Here is a 14,876-nt window from a genome sequence, read left to right on the forward strand (position 1 = left end):
TTAATTATTTCCTCTTGCATATCACACTGTCCTTATGGAATCATTTTTTTTCCTTCCTTTAATGATTGTTGGTAGAAAACTGTCAGTTGTGTTTTTCTGAAAATGCCTTTATTTCACTCCGATGATTCTTCAAAGAATTTTATGGGTTTGCAATTCTAGGTTAGCAGTTTTTTCTCAACAACTGAAGGTATTATTCTATTGTTGCTGTTGTGAAGGTATCTGTCATAGTAGTAGTCTTATAATAGCAAAAGATTACAAAAATTTTAATTGACTATCAAAAAGTTAAATAAACTATGGTACATTCATTATACAACCTTTGAAAAGAACGAAGAAGCTCTACATACATTGCTACGTTAAGATTTTCAATACTTAGTGATAACAAACGTAAAAAAAAAGTACTGAACTGTATAGTATGCTACTATTTGTGTAGGAAACAAAGGTAAAAATATACGTATATAATGTGAATGCATGGAATTACCAAAAGCAGCTACAATGACGAGAAATGGTTGAGTGGGAGATAGGATTTAAGAAAGGCTTACTTTTCACTGAATATTCTGGTACTTTTATTCAAAGAATAAAAATATTCCCCTACTAAAGAAATGTAGCTATGCTATAAAAGGGAATTTTACTCTCTTCCTTTATGATATGGAATAAAGTAATTAACTATCACCATTCAGCCTTGGTCATCTACAGATAGATGACTACAGAGTTTTGGTTTTACTCTGATGCTTATTTGAGGTTTCTGCTATAAGCTAGAGGCAAAAATTTGTGTCTTCAAGAAAGGACAGTCTTAGAGCCTCATAGAAAGGACCAGGTGCTTTGAACTATTGATTATATACACATATAGTTTTTTTAATACAGCAGGAAGCACAAATGCAGTTCCCCCATTACCACAAATTATGCAGTTGAGTTTCCCACATTTGGGGAAATTACCGGAGGTCAGCACATCCAGAGTACAATGGATAAGTCTCACCCTGGGAAAACCACCTTCATGATCATGGTATCTCCCCTGCCAGGTAAGTTTGAACTATTGATATTTTGAACCATTGATAAATACTTCAAATAGACTCTTGGGTATAGGCTTCTGAATGGACATAGCTAGACAATATTCAAACCATCGCAGCAAACTGAGTCAGCATTTCCAGGACTCCTGTTAGTCTAGAAGCAGACTTCTTCATACAAGCAGTCCACTGACCCAATTTCCAGCAGAACAATTAAATAGGACTGAATGAACTAATGAGGGAAATTTAATCATGGTTATTTTTTGGAATATTGATGTAGTTGTAATGTTCTGGTTTTATGGTATATGAGGAAGCCCTTTTTACTTCTTAAGCTATTTCTGTACTTCAATTTAGTAGACTCTGCTTTTGTAGACTGAAATTTTAAAATGATATATATGATTTTAGCTCTCAAAATTCAGAAACATGTACTGAATCTCCTTGTATTTCTTGGCAATATTCAATTGGAATGTGTATTCGTTTTTACTAGGATATAATTGAACAAATTGATTGTGTAACCAGGACCATACCTAGAGTGTCTTATTTGAGAATAATTTTCATTTAATCAGTTATGACAAGCGCATTATTAAAAATAAGTTGGCTATATGTAGACTGAATGCCTACAAAACCATCTCGGTAAACCTAGAATGATACCTGACTTGCTTAAGTGGTTCCAATCTTACAGGTGGTAAAGAAGGGCACTGCTTGGCAAGCCAGGAACCCTGGCAAATTTTAAAGATGCTGAGGAGAGAAATTCACCCAAATTCTTAGATTTGACAGGAGAAATCTAGTGGAGAGTTTCTTGAGCTTTGTTCCCTAGCTTTGAGATTGCAAGTTATACAGGCTTTTAAAAGTCCAATTTGCGGTTCCTTATGAAAACTTTCAGACAGAAGTTAATCCTGTGGCCTTAGTAATTGTTCAGTATTGCATAGCTCTGGATTTGCAAAGCAAATTTGAGGAGACCTAGCAAAGCAAATTTGAGGAGACCTATATGGTTAATTAACACTCTTGCTGTACCTAGGTAAATAATCAGGCCATACCTAATGAAACCTGCCTTTTTGTGATCAAGAATAATCTTGCGAGACCATAATCAGGCCTCTCTTTGCCCTTCCTTTGGCTCTCCCTTTGTTGTAACAATGGGTCTGATCATCATCTGTGGCGTATGTATCATGCTCTGTAAACCTATATTTTGCCCTTGCCCTATAATTCTCTTTCTCTCCTCAATAAACCTCATTTTCTTGTTTGCCTTACTTTGGTGTGTCTGGTCATTCTTTGGCCATGAGTGTGTCAAAAACCGACATTTTCACACTGAAACCTGACAAAGTCACAAGAGTAAGGCTCTAATCCAATAGCACTTATAAGAAGAGAAAGAGATATCAAAGCTCCTCCCAACCCAACCCTTCTGCTTGCACAGAGGACACGTGAAGACACAGCAAGTAGGTAGCAGTCTACAAGCCAAGAAGAGACCTCTTCAGAAACCAACCTTAATGGCACCTTTTTTTTTTTGAGACAGAGTTTCACTCTGTTGCCCAGGCTAGAGTGCCATGGCATTAGCCTAGCTCATGGCAACCTCAAACTCCTGGGCACAAGCAATCCTACCTCAGCCTCCCAAGCAGCTGGGACTACAGGCTCGTGCTACCATGCTGGGCTAATTTTTTATATTTTTAGTCACCGAGCTAATTTTTTCTATTTTTAGTGGAGACAGGGTCTCACTCTTACTCAGGCTGGTCTTGAACTCTTGATCTCAAGCTATCTTTCCGCCTTGGCCTCCCACAGTGCTCGGATTACAGACGTGAGTTACTGCGCCCCACCCCTGATGGCATGTTGATTTTGAATGTCTAGTCTCCAGAACTGTGAGAAACTAAATTTCTGTTTAAGCCATCCAGTCTGCAGTGTATTTTTTATGGCAGTTCTGGCAAACTAGCAGAGGTTGAGAACTTTCGAGCTTTACCCCTGACCTCTGGAAAAGAGGGAGAATGGAGATTGAGGTCTATGAAAACTCTTTAATGAGATTCAGGGAGTTTCCAAGTTGGTGAACACATAGAGGTGCTGGGAAGGTGGTATGCTAGGAGAGGGCATGGAAGCTCTGCACCTCCCCCCCCTTCATACCTTGCCCTATATGTGTCTTCCATTGGCTGTTCTTGAGTTGTCGCCTTTAAAGTAAACAGGTACTAATTTGCAGTCCTACCAACAGTGTATAAGCGGTCCTTTCTCTCTGCATCTGCACCAGCATCTATTGTTTTTGGACTTTTTAATAAAAGCCATTCTAACAGGAGTAAGGTGGTATCTCATTGTGGTTTTAATTTGCATTTCCCTGATGATTCGTGATATTGAGCACTTTTTCATGTTTGTTGGCTATTACCTATCTTCTTTTGAAAAATTTCTGTTCATGTGTTTGCCCACTTTTTAATGGGGTTGTTAATATTTTTCTTGCTGATTTGAGTTCTCTGTAGAATCTAGTTATTAGCACTTTATCGGAAGTGTAGATTGCAAATATTTTCTCCCATTCTGTAGGTTGTTTGCTCTGTTGATTATTTCCTTAGCTGTGCAGAAGCCTTTTAATTTAATCAAGTCCCATTTTTAAATTTTTGTTGCTGCTATGATTGCCACTGGGGTCTTAGTCATAAATTCTTTGCCTAGACTGATGTCTAGAAGAGTTTTTCCCTATATTTTCTTCTAGAATTCTTACTGTTTGGTACCTTATGTTGGTACAACCCCTAGGGAAAACACTATGGTGATTTCTCAAAGAACTAGAAGTATACCTACCATTCGATCCAGAAATCCCACTACTGGGTATCTACCTAAAGGAAAAGAAGTCATTTCATCAAAATGATGCCTGTACTCAGATGTTTATTAAAGCACAATTCACAATTGAAAAGATGTGGAATTAACCCCAGTGCCCACCAATTCATGAATAGATTAACAAAATGTGGTATATGTATACCATGAAGTACTACTCAGCCATTAAAAAGGATGAATTAATGCCTTTTGTGGCAATTTGGAAGGAACTGAAAACCATTATCCTAAGTGAAGTATCTCTAGAAAAAACAAACACTACATGTGCTCTCTAATAAATTGGAACTAACCAATGGGCACACAAGTACACAGAGGAAAGTAAGAGTCATTGCAAATCAAGCAGGGAGGAGGAGGGAAGTGGCAAAAACCCACCTAATGGGTACAATGAACACTATTAGGGTGATGGGCACACTTATAGCCTTGACTCAAGCCATTTACCAAAAACATCTATACCCCCTTAATATTTTGAAATAATATTTTAAAAAATATTAAAAAATAAATAGGTAAATGTAAATATTTTCCTGAATTCTGTAAGCTATTTTAGCAAATAATTGAGCCTGACAATGGGATTATGGGAATACTTGAATTTGTAGCCATGTTGGACAAAGTATGGGCAGCTTGGGGACCCAGGACTTGTGATTGGCCTCTGAAGTGAGGGCAGGCTTGTGGGATTGAGCCTAACGCTGGGTAGTGTCAAAACAGAATTGAAATGGAGGATACATAGTTGATATTAGAGAAATGGAGAATGAGAAGTGGTGTCAGAAAATACTCTATTTAGTATAACAGATTTTAGCAATATTTGATATTTAGAATTACAAAGAAATATTAAATTCACATATTTTGGTTCTTATGTTATTTTTTATTTATATTTTCCAAGGTCTCTAGTAATATAATCTAATTAAAATGGATAGGTAACTTTATGCAATTCAGAATCAAAATATGACTCATTTTTATCATGGTAAATATTAATACATGAAGTATATACTATTACATGAAGTAATAAAACTTGGAAGAATACAAAAAGATATGGTAATAAACACTTAAAAATTTTAAGTTCCTTTTCAAAATCCATGCACATGAAATGAGATTGTGTACAATAGACCAAAGTCTACCTAGAGACCAACAGAGTCACATAAAAGTAATTTAAGGCAAATTTATTGATTTATTTTAAATAAGGCAAGTGAACTGTGGGCTCAGAATTAAATAAGATTTTCAAGAAGCTTCTTGTACTTGTATAATAGGTGAATATGAATATCAAAATTTTGACTGTTCCTGTACAAAACTGAAAGAAGATGCTTTCCAAGTTGCAGTAAAATGAACTCTAATAAAAGAATACCATTGAGTCTACACAGTCACTGATAAGTTGTTTGATGGTGTCCAAATCCTACAATATTTTCTCAATGTAAATTTGGAACTTCTGAATACTTTATAAGCCTACTTTTCTGTCACTGGAAAAATAATGGAATTCCAAGGAATTTCTGCTACTTTAAAGGGATTAAAATACAAAACAAATGTATTTTTCTAGCTTAATGTAATTCATAATACAGTGGTACTAAGGACAACAAATAACTTTAATAAAACCAAATCTATTTCAGAAAAGGGAAATCATATAGAGTTAAAGTATAAACTACTATTAGAATCAGTTACTTAGATTTAGTATAAGAGTACTCATTTTTATTTTTATTTTCACTGGAAAAATGTTAAAGCCCTTTCTCTTTTCTGGAGCTTACACAGTGGATCATGTTCTAGTTACTCAATGATGAATCATGGTTCTATAGCAATCTCTTTAACTTTTATACTTGCCGATGTGTTCACGGGCTATAATAAGCCTTTGAATTTGTGAAGTACCTTCATAAATCTGCAAGAAAAATGTAAGTGTAGGTTAAATATCTTCAGTACATAAACATCTTGATTTATTCAATATTCTGGACAGTAGTATAAGCTGCACTGTAATACTAAATTGAATCAAGTCATCTATAGGGTAAGTAGCCTATAGAGATTCTGCAACCTGACTTCGTGAAACCATGAGACTAGACAATTCTCTAAAAATCAGTTTAAATAATTATAAAAAGTCATTTACCAAAATTTGGGAGAAGAATCTTCAAAACATCAAAGAAAAGGATATTTACATTTTAGAAAGTTTGGGAAAACTTAAGTTTAATGTTGCCAAAATACTTATGCAACTTTTCTGAACTATTCTTAGCTTTGTCACCTTCAGTCATTTCCTATTCTTACTCTTAAACCTAAGAACAGTTGCTAAAGAAAAAAATGCTGGAAGGATTTTAGTAGTCATCCCTCATTTCCATTCCAAACTTCTAATCCTAGCCATCTTCTCCAATGGCAGGGAAAAGTTAAATCATTGATAATAGTAATAATTAAAATCACAGGCTCTAGGAGAGAGAGAATATCACCATATAAACTTGTGACTTTAAATAAGACACAAATTCTGGTCCTCAGTTTCTTTTTTTTTTTTTTTTGGGACAGAGTGTCACTTTGTTGCCCTGGCTAGAGTGAGTGCCATGGCATCAGCCTAGCTCACAGCAACCTCAAACTCCTGGGCTTAAGCGATCCTACTGCCTCAGCCTCCCCAGTAGCTGGGACTACAGGCATGTGCCACCATGCCCGGCTAATTTTTTTTCTATATATGTTTTAGTTGGCCAGATAATTTCTTTCTATTTTTAGTAGAGACGGGGTCTCGCTCTTGCTCAGGCTGGTCGCGAACTCCTGAGCTCGAGCGATCCACCCGCCTCGGCCTCCCAGAGTGCTAGGATTACAGGCGTGAGCCACCACGCCCGGCCCTCAGTTTCTTCATGTCTAAATAGAGGGGTTGTACTATGTCTAACATTCCTTCTCATGATAGCATTCTGATTCTACTTCAAGATTTCAAATGACTGGTTTTGTCAAATAATTTGCTGGGGTTGGGGGAGGCAAAGGAAGAGATATTGAGGAGCATAGGTTATAATTACTTAAGCCACATGTGGAGAATACATATATTTATATCTTATTTACTAAATTACTCCAAAGATTTTCTAACCACCAATTTAATTTAAAAGTTATCTGTTTCCACATGCTGGTTTTTGACTTCAAGTAATGGTTTCAATTAATTCAAGAGTTGTCAGGCAAGATTCAAAACAAAATAACTTAATAAATTTTAGATGACATGCATACTTTTGGGAGAGAACAGTGTGGGTTACAATTATCTAGAACATTAAAACTCAAAGCAGACTGATTCAAACATACTGTACATGTCTGTACCATTTACTTTGTTAGCCTATTCTCTCTTAAGACCTATGCTTAATCAAAAATAACATTCTTCTTTCTACTAATTAGTTCCAAAAACCAACTAACAGCTATCTATGATAGTCATTTATTATTGCTAGTAGCATAAAAATCCCTAAATAATCAGAAATTTACCCTGTCATTTATGAATATTCTATGCTTTCACTAACCACAAAAATCATTTTTAACCTTACCTGATAGATCTTGGCATCCCTCATTAGTTTTTCTACTGGATATTCTGTATTAAATCCATTGCCTCCAAAAATCTGCACAGCATCAGTAGCTATCTGATTTGCAATATCTCCAGCAAACGCCTTTGCAATAGAAGCATAATAGGTATTGCGCCGACCAGAGTCAACCTCCCAGGCTGCTCTCTGGTAACTCAATCTAGCTAGCTCAACTTTCATTGCCATTTCAGCCAGCAAAAATGATATCCATTGGTGCTAGAATTAAAAAGAAAAAAATTTAAGGATCTCTATTGACAAAACTTAAAAGTTATTTTCTTAGGGCATTTTGTTTTTTTAACTTTTTATCAACTAATTATAGGCTTACAATGAAGTTATACCCAGCTTCTTCTAATGTTAACATATTATAAAACGACAGTACAATGATCAAGGATAGGACATTAATATTGGTACAATATTATCAACTAAATCATAGACTATATACCTTACTCAAATTTGGCCAAGTTTTCCACCAATGTTCTTTCTCTGTTCCAGGATCACACACTTAATTTAGTTATTTCTTCTTAGTCTTGCCCAGGCTGATACAATAATTCCTCAATCTTGCCTTGTCTTTTATAACTTTGCACTTTTAAAGAATTTGATTGGTTATTTTTTGTAAAAATTCCCTCAATTTCACTTTGATATTGTTTTCTCAAGACTGGAATGAGGTTATGCATTTTGGGCACGATTACCACAACAGTTATAAGTGTCCTTGTAAGTGTCTGCTGGGAATTTTTAAAGAAAATTGTTCCAGATAGTGAAAAATAATGAGTCACTGCATCAAATACTGACAGGAGAAAGAACAAATAAAAGATGCTTCTTATCCTCTAAAGGCTCATAATCAAATAGGAGACATAAAACAAATACTTTCAATAAGGGATAGTAAGTGATCTATGAATTATATGGCCAAGACAACATTGTAGGATAGAAATATGCTCACCATATATTGTTCTGTGAAATTTTCAAATACATAGTATGGCTGCAACTTTGGAAAAAGATGTTTATGGAAAAAAGAACAGAGACCAAGATGTTCACTGTATTATCCCTTAGTCCAGTGTATCCACACTGTATATGCTACCTGCCCATTAGTTACTTTGTAGCCATCTTGGTTATCAGATCAACTGTTGTGGTTATCTCGGTGATAGTGTTCAAGTAACCCTTATTTTACTTAATGGCTCCAAACACAAGAGTGGTGATGCTGGCATATTGTTACAATTGTTCTATTATTAGTTATTCCTAATCTCTTTCTGTGCTTAATTTATAAATTAAATTTTATCATAGGTATGTATGTATAGGAAAAAACAGTATATATAGGGTTTGATATTATCCATGGTTTCAGGCATCCACTGGGGGTCTTAGAACACATGCCCTAAGGATAAGGGACTACTGTAACTCCTATGTGGAACAAGGAAAATAATATCCTTCCCTACTTCTACCTGCCAGAATTGTGTCCATTTTTCTAAGCCAATAATTCTTTCAATATTTTTTTTCACTTTGTTAATAGGTAACACTTCTACCAGTTCAAAGTTCAAAAGGAATAAATGGATATATAGGAAAGAAGTTTTCCTTCTATTTCTATTGTCCCTACCCTTGTCCCACTCCATTTAGTTACCCTTCTGGGAGGTAACCAATGTTATCAGATTGTTTTTTATCCTCCCAGACTTAATACAAGCAAACATATCGATAGTCTCCTCCTTTTTACATACATACTAACTTAGTATGTTGATGGTTCTTCATTTTGCTTTTCTTACTTATCAGCAAATCTCAGAGAGCTTTCTGTGACAATACATAAAGCACTTCTTTGTATAATTTATAGCTGTAAAATATTCTATCCATTATGTGGATGATCAATATTTTGGTTGTTTCTGTATTGGTTGTTTCTACACAATACTAAAATGAAGGATAAATATCACATGGAATATAGCCGTAAGATTACCATTGTCTTGTGGGTCCAAAGTTACTTTGATGTCTGTCACCAAATGGTGGTTCATAAAAGTTGCGCTAATTTATATTCCCATTGACAATATATATAGAGGTGCTATATATATTTACCACAGCCTTGGCAACCTGGTGTGTAATAAAAAATTTTTTTAAGATGCCCATGCTCCTCTTGAGAGATTCTGATTAAAAATATCTGGGGTAGTGCTCATTTTTAAATGTTTTTAATGAACACTCCCAATGAGATTCATTCAGTTGGCTTTCAGCTACACCTTGAGAAACTCTGTTCTAAACCCAGTTCAGATTCCCTGTAATGCATTCAGCCCATGATAATCTCTCTCTTGGTTTCTGTAACCCTGCCTGTAACTCTTATTTTGGGACTTAAATCATATACTGCTCTATATTATTTCTGCATATTTGTTTCAGATTTCTGAGGGTAGAAACTATGTCAAATCTCTTTTCTATACCTGGGAATAGCACATGTAGAGTGTAAAGAGGACAGGCACCTGAGTGATTGCTTGGGTTCAAATCTTGGTGCCATCATTATTAGATGGGCCTAATGTTTTTATTAATACATATGATAATTTGAAATAAGAGTATCTACTCCACAGTATTGTGAGGATTAAATGAGTTAATAAATATAAAACACTTAGAATAGTGCATGGAATAGAGGAAGCATCCAATTATGTGTATTTTAATATAATAAGTGTTCAATCACTATTTGTTGAATGAATGAAATAGAATAATTTCACAGCAGAAGACATATCCTAAATGCTAGGAATATAAAAGTTTCTAAAAACAGAAATTTCCTGCTTGTATGGAGCTTACATCTTAGAATATAAGGGGAGACAATAAACAAACACTTATATATTATTGAGCAGTGACAATAGCTTTGAAGAAAAAAATGCAGATTAGTATATAGTGTTGGAGCTGTTATTTTACACAGAGTGAACAGAGGTGGATTCCTTAGTGAAATGAATGAGGAAGTGAAATTTGAATAGTGAAAGAGCTATTCTTAAGGATATTTGGGGGAAGAGTGACAGTAAGGAGGACAGCAAAAAGGCCAGTGTGGTTGACAGAAGACCACTGTATGGAGTTACGATTTTAATCTAAGTGTGATGAGAAGATACGGGAAGAATTTTGAGCATAAAATGGTTAAGAGAGAAGGACCAGGAATAAGAATGTAAGATTCCTTTTGGACATCAGGTGGAGATATTGAGGAAGCATTTGAAAATCCAAGAGTGATGCTCAGAGAAGAAGTCAGGGCTGGAGATAAAACTTACAGTCATCAACACTTGTTTTGTCATTAAAGCCGCAGAATCATGTGAGATCACATAGAGAACAATCTTTCATAGTTCACTTTACAGATGAGGAAACTGAAGCTCAGAGAAGTTAACTGAATTGCTCAAGGTCTCATAGCTAATAATTTATGGAAGTAAGATTCAAATTCGTCCTGACTTTCAGCCTAAGATCTTTTCTCTAAGTCACACTGTTTCCCAAAAAGAATACTGGCAGCCCTATGTTTCATTACTTTTCTGCTCATCCTAACTGATCTGCCATTGACTAGCACTCATAGAGGAGAATGCAAAATAGAGAAACAAAGAAAGGAAAAGATGTAAATATTTTTCTTACTAAGTATATCATATTTGAATCACAAATCTCATCGTGTTTCCCCCCTTATCCATTCTCCTATCAAGAAATGGTCATAATGGGAAAAAGTTACTGCTAATTAGCAATAATAATCAATACAAATGGGAGTTATTCTTAATGGATTCTTTCATACCATCCCAGACCTTTTCAACTTCATCCAGTGGGCTATGACTAGACAAAGAAGTAGGCAATTTTTGCCATTAAGGGATTTTTACCATCCAGTAATGTTATCAGTGTTCCCAGTTTTAATCACCAGTAAAATAAAATACCATCTTCTGTTTTTAGCAGCTTTCTTTAGCTGCATCAGGTTAAGCAAGATGAGGATAAGTAGCAGACATAGCTATTCACTTACAGTGAGAATAACAATAATGAACACCATAGTGAATGAGAGAGTTCTGATTAGAGTACCATTCTATACTGTCCCTTAAAAAAAACTAAAAAGTAACAAAAACTCTGTTCTTTTCCTTTTGGAGATAATGGACCCAATCTCTATATAAATCAGCTCCTTAGAAAGTAAGAATAAGAGGCAGAGAAATGGTAAAAATAGAATGAGAAATAACTAAGTACAATGCAAAAGCTGGTTATACTGAATTGACAAAAAAAAGGTCACGTATACTGCAACACAGTTTCTTTTAGAAAGTAATAAATAAGTCCTAATGTGTTAGCTTAATATTTTAATTTTAAATAAAATAAAGCAGACTACATACACTGTCATGAAGAAGGCTGGAATGATATGGACAGAAAAACAATGTAAATGAGACTAATAAACTTTATCACAAATAAATGAACACATACTAATACTTACCGTTTTACCTCAACTCCCATATTCATACACACACACCCACATATAAGACTAACATATTTTACATTTCTTATCTCCAAATTTATATATGAAAACAGAACAGTATGTGGTATATATCATTGTATATTTCCTAATATCAGATAAGAGATGGCTAAATAATTAAGTATAGATTCCAAGTATAAAGTGACCCTTCTTATTCATAATGCTATATACAGCATACACAGACTCTGGCAGATTGGAGTTGCAAAGAGCACACAGATCGGGGTGGGGGACACCTGGCATTACATCATTATACCTATTAATTAAAAATGCAAGCTGTCAGCATTTTACAGAGTACGTAAGAGGGAAACAAATCTTCAGAAGAAATCAAATGATATAAGACTGTATTTTAAGTAATAAGCGAAGACTTTTCTATACCTAATAAGAAAAAAATCTTCAGAACCCATAAGAAAGGGAACATAAAAGAAGATTCCATATTGAGCTGAAGCACAGCCAAAATAAGTTATCATCAGATACTTGGTAAGGAGGACCTGGAAGATGATGATAGATCTTCATTAAATAGTATTTATAGTTGTTATCTGTTTATAAATAAGCTAAACTAACTTTTACTAAAATGTACATATTTAGTTCTTGCAACATGAATGAGCTAACAAAGAAATACTTGATTAAAAAAAAAAAAAGAGCTTATAAGACACAGAAACCTCCAGGTGCCTCCAAAAAGGAATTTAAGTCCTGAGGAGAAGAGATGACATGGAGAAGGAAAAAATCAGACTCAGATTTGGGTCCAATGGGATAAAGAGCTGGAGTTTTAACACACACAGAGGCCAGGTGGCACATGCCCATAGTCCTAGCTTTGTGGGAGGATGAAGCAGGAGGATCACTTGAGCCCAGGAGTTCAAGACCAGCCTAGGCAACACAGTGAAACCCCTGTCTCTACAAAAAATAAAAAAATTAACTAGGCATGGTGGTGCAGGCCTGTAGTCCCCACTACTTGAGAGGCTGAGGCAGGAGAATCACTTGAGCACAGGAGTTTGAGGATGCAGTAAGCTATGATGATGCCACTGCACTCTACCCTGGAGCAAAAGAATGAAACCGCATCTCAAAAAAAAAAAAAAACATGGGAGGTAACATAGATTAGGAACATTAAATAGAATCCTGGGTCTGTGACTTACAATCTGCGTGACCTTTTATAAATTATTTAATGTCTCTGAACCTCAGTTTCCTGATATTTAACAGAGATGATAACACTAGACAAAAAAAGCGTTACTGAGAGAATTAGAAAATATATTTAGAATGTATAGCACAGTGTCAGGCATACCAGTGACCAATAGTTAGCGGCAAAGTCTAAAGAAAAATCTAGTCTTGAAACCCATCTTGTTAAAACCACATTATCTTCTTGCTACCAAAGTAGAAATAGATTAGTTTGTACTTTAAAAATAATTTCTAAATATTTAGATGAAAACAAATATCTTTACATTGTAACAAAGCAAGCACAGTATTAAAATTACCTCTACAAGTGGCTTTCCAAAAGTTTTCCTTTCCAGGGCATACTTGGTAGCTTCATCCAAAGCTCTCTGTGCTAAGCCAACAGCACCGGCCGCTACCTAGTATTTTAACATTTTATAAAGTAAAAGTTCATGTTGTCTTTAAAACACACAGTATATGGCTATCTGCCTAAGATTCTAAATTAAGAATTACACAAAGAGAAGATGACCTATAGCAACAAGTGAATGGGGGTGGGAAGACAGGCACTTAAATTTATATTATTTATGAATTAAAGGTAATGGGGAGGCATTCATTAGGCAAAGGATCATAGGCTAGAGAAAAGTCATTCCTTCTGTTTAACAAAGAAAACCTCCCTAGGGGAAATATTCTTCATGACTGAAAAAGGAACAGGAAATGAGTACACATCAACAGGAATGATCAAATTAAGTGTGGATTGCCTCTCTCTAAATCTAGCAGCAACTACAATAACTTTGCAATTGCTAAAATAATTTCTATAATGTGCAATAAAGTTGAAGAATTCTAAAAAATAAAGTAACAGTTTTCTCCTCCACCCTTAATAAGCACAGCAATTTTAATAGATTTAAAAAGCAAAGCACACCAAGCATACAATGTTAAAACTACTTATTTAATGTAATAAATAAAAGATCCTATAAAGATTATCAACTCATGTTACTTACTAAAGGTCTGGTTTTATCAAAAGCTCCCATTGCAATTTTGAAACCAGCTCCCTCACCAATTAAAACATTTTCTTTAGGCACTTTCACATCTTCAAAGACAATTCCTCTAGTATCAGAACATCGCTGGCCCATGTTTAATTCCTAACAAGAAAATTGGTATATTTTAAGGAACATATTTTGAGCTAGCTTCATTTTTTGATGTTAACTATTATTTTACGACTTTCTGCAATTATTAGTATCTAAAACAGGGTGTCAACAAACTATGGCCTGCAATACCTGTTTTGTAAATGTAGCTTTATTGGAATACAGTCACATCTATTTGTTTACATATCATCTATAGCTCCTTTCTTGCTACAATGGCAGAACTGAGTAGTTGTAACAAAGATCATATGGCCCCTAAAGCCTAAAATATTTACAATTTTGATCTTTACAAAAAAAGTTTGCTAACCCCCAATGTTTCACAAACTTTGAAACCAACACTAGTCTAAACATTTCTACAGGTACATAATATCAGTAAAGTACTTTGGAGTGATTCTGCGAAACAGGTTAACAGTATTTTCTCATTATATCTGAGTGGTGGTCTAAGGCAGTGGTCCCCAACCTTTTTGGCACCAGGGACCAGTTTCATGAAAAACAATTTTTCCACAGACTAGGGGGTGGGGGGATGGTTTCAGACACATCACATTTATTGGGCAGTCAAACCTCTCTGCTAATGATAATCTGTATTTGCAGCAGCTTCCCAGTGCTAAGCACCACAACCTCAGCTCCACCTCAGACCATCAGGCATTAGATTCTCATAAGAAGCACGCAACCTCTATCTCTCAAGAGCAGTTTACAGTAGGGTTCGAGTTCCTACGAGAATCTAATGCCGCTATTGATCTGATAGAAGGTGAAGTTTATGTGGTGATGCCAGCAATGAGTAGTAGCAGTAAATATAGATGAAACTTTGCTCGCTTGCCCGACGTTCACCTCCTGCTGTGCGGCCTGGTTCCTAATAGGCCACAGA

At 35.3% G+C, this 14,876-nt stretch overlaps 1 protein-coding gene and 1 non-coding gene across 3 annotated transcripts in view; both read right to left on the reverse strand.

The window, feature by feature from the left end:
• Positions 1-858: 858 nt before the first annotated feature.
• LOC123636057 lies at positions 859-1,024 on the reverse strand. Its single transcript, XR_006734299.1, has one exon. It is a non-coding gene; the product is annotated as a U1 spliceosomal RNA (small nuclear RNA).
• Positions 1,025-4,933: 3,909 nt separating this feature from the next.
• ACADM (acyl-CoA dehydrogenase medium chain) overlaps positions 4,934-14,876 on the reverse strand; it is a 30,751-nt gene continuing 20,808 nt past the window's right edge. Inside the window, exons 9-12 of one of the 2 annotated variants that reach the window (XM_045547726.1) lie at positions 13,871-14,011; positions 13,196-13,291; positions 7,268-7,516; positions 4,934-5,652 (exon numbers count right to left, since the gene is read on the reverse strand). In XM_045547726.1, coding sequence (XP_045403682.1) covers positions 5,581-5,652; positions 7,268-7,516; positions 13,196-13,291; positions 13,871-14,011 — 558 coding nt within the window. In that variant the 3' untranslated portion in view covers positions 4,934-5,580. The remainder of the gene's footprint in view (positions 5,653-7,267; positions 7,517-13,195; positions 13,292-13,870; positions 14,012-14,876) is intronic. The other variant, XM_045547727.1, reaches the window with a different exon arrangement.

Source organism: Lemur catta, chromosome 3 (assembly GCF_020740605.2).
Source record: "Lemur catta isolate mLemCat1 chromosome 3, mLemCat1.pri, whole genome shotgun sequence".
Lineage (NCBI taxonomy): Eukaryota > Metazoa > Chordata > Mammalia > Primates > Lemuridae > Lemur > Lemur catta.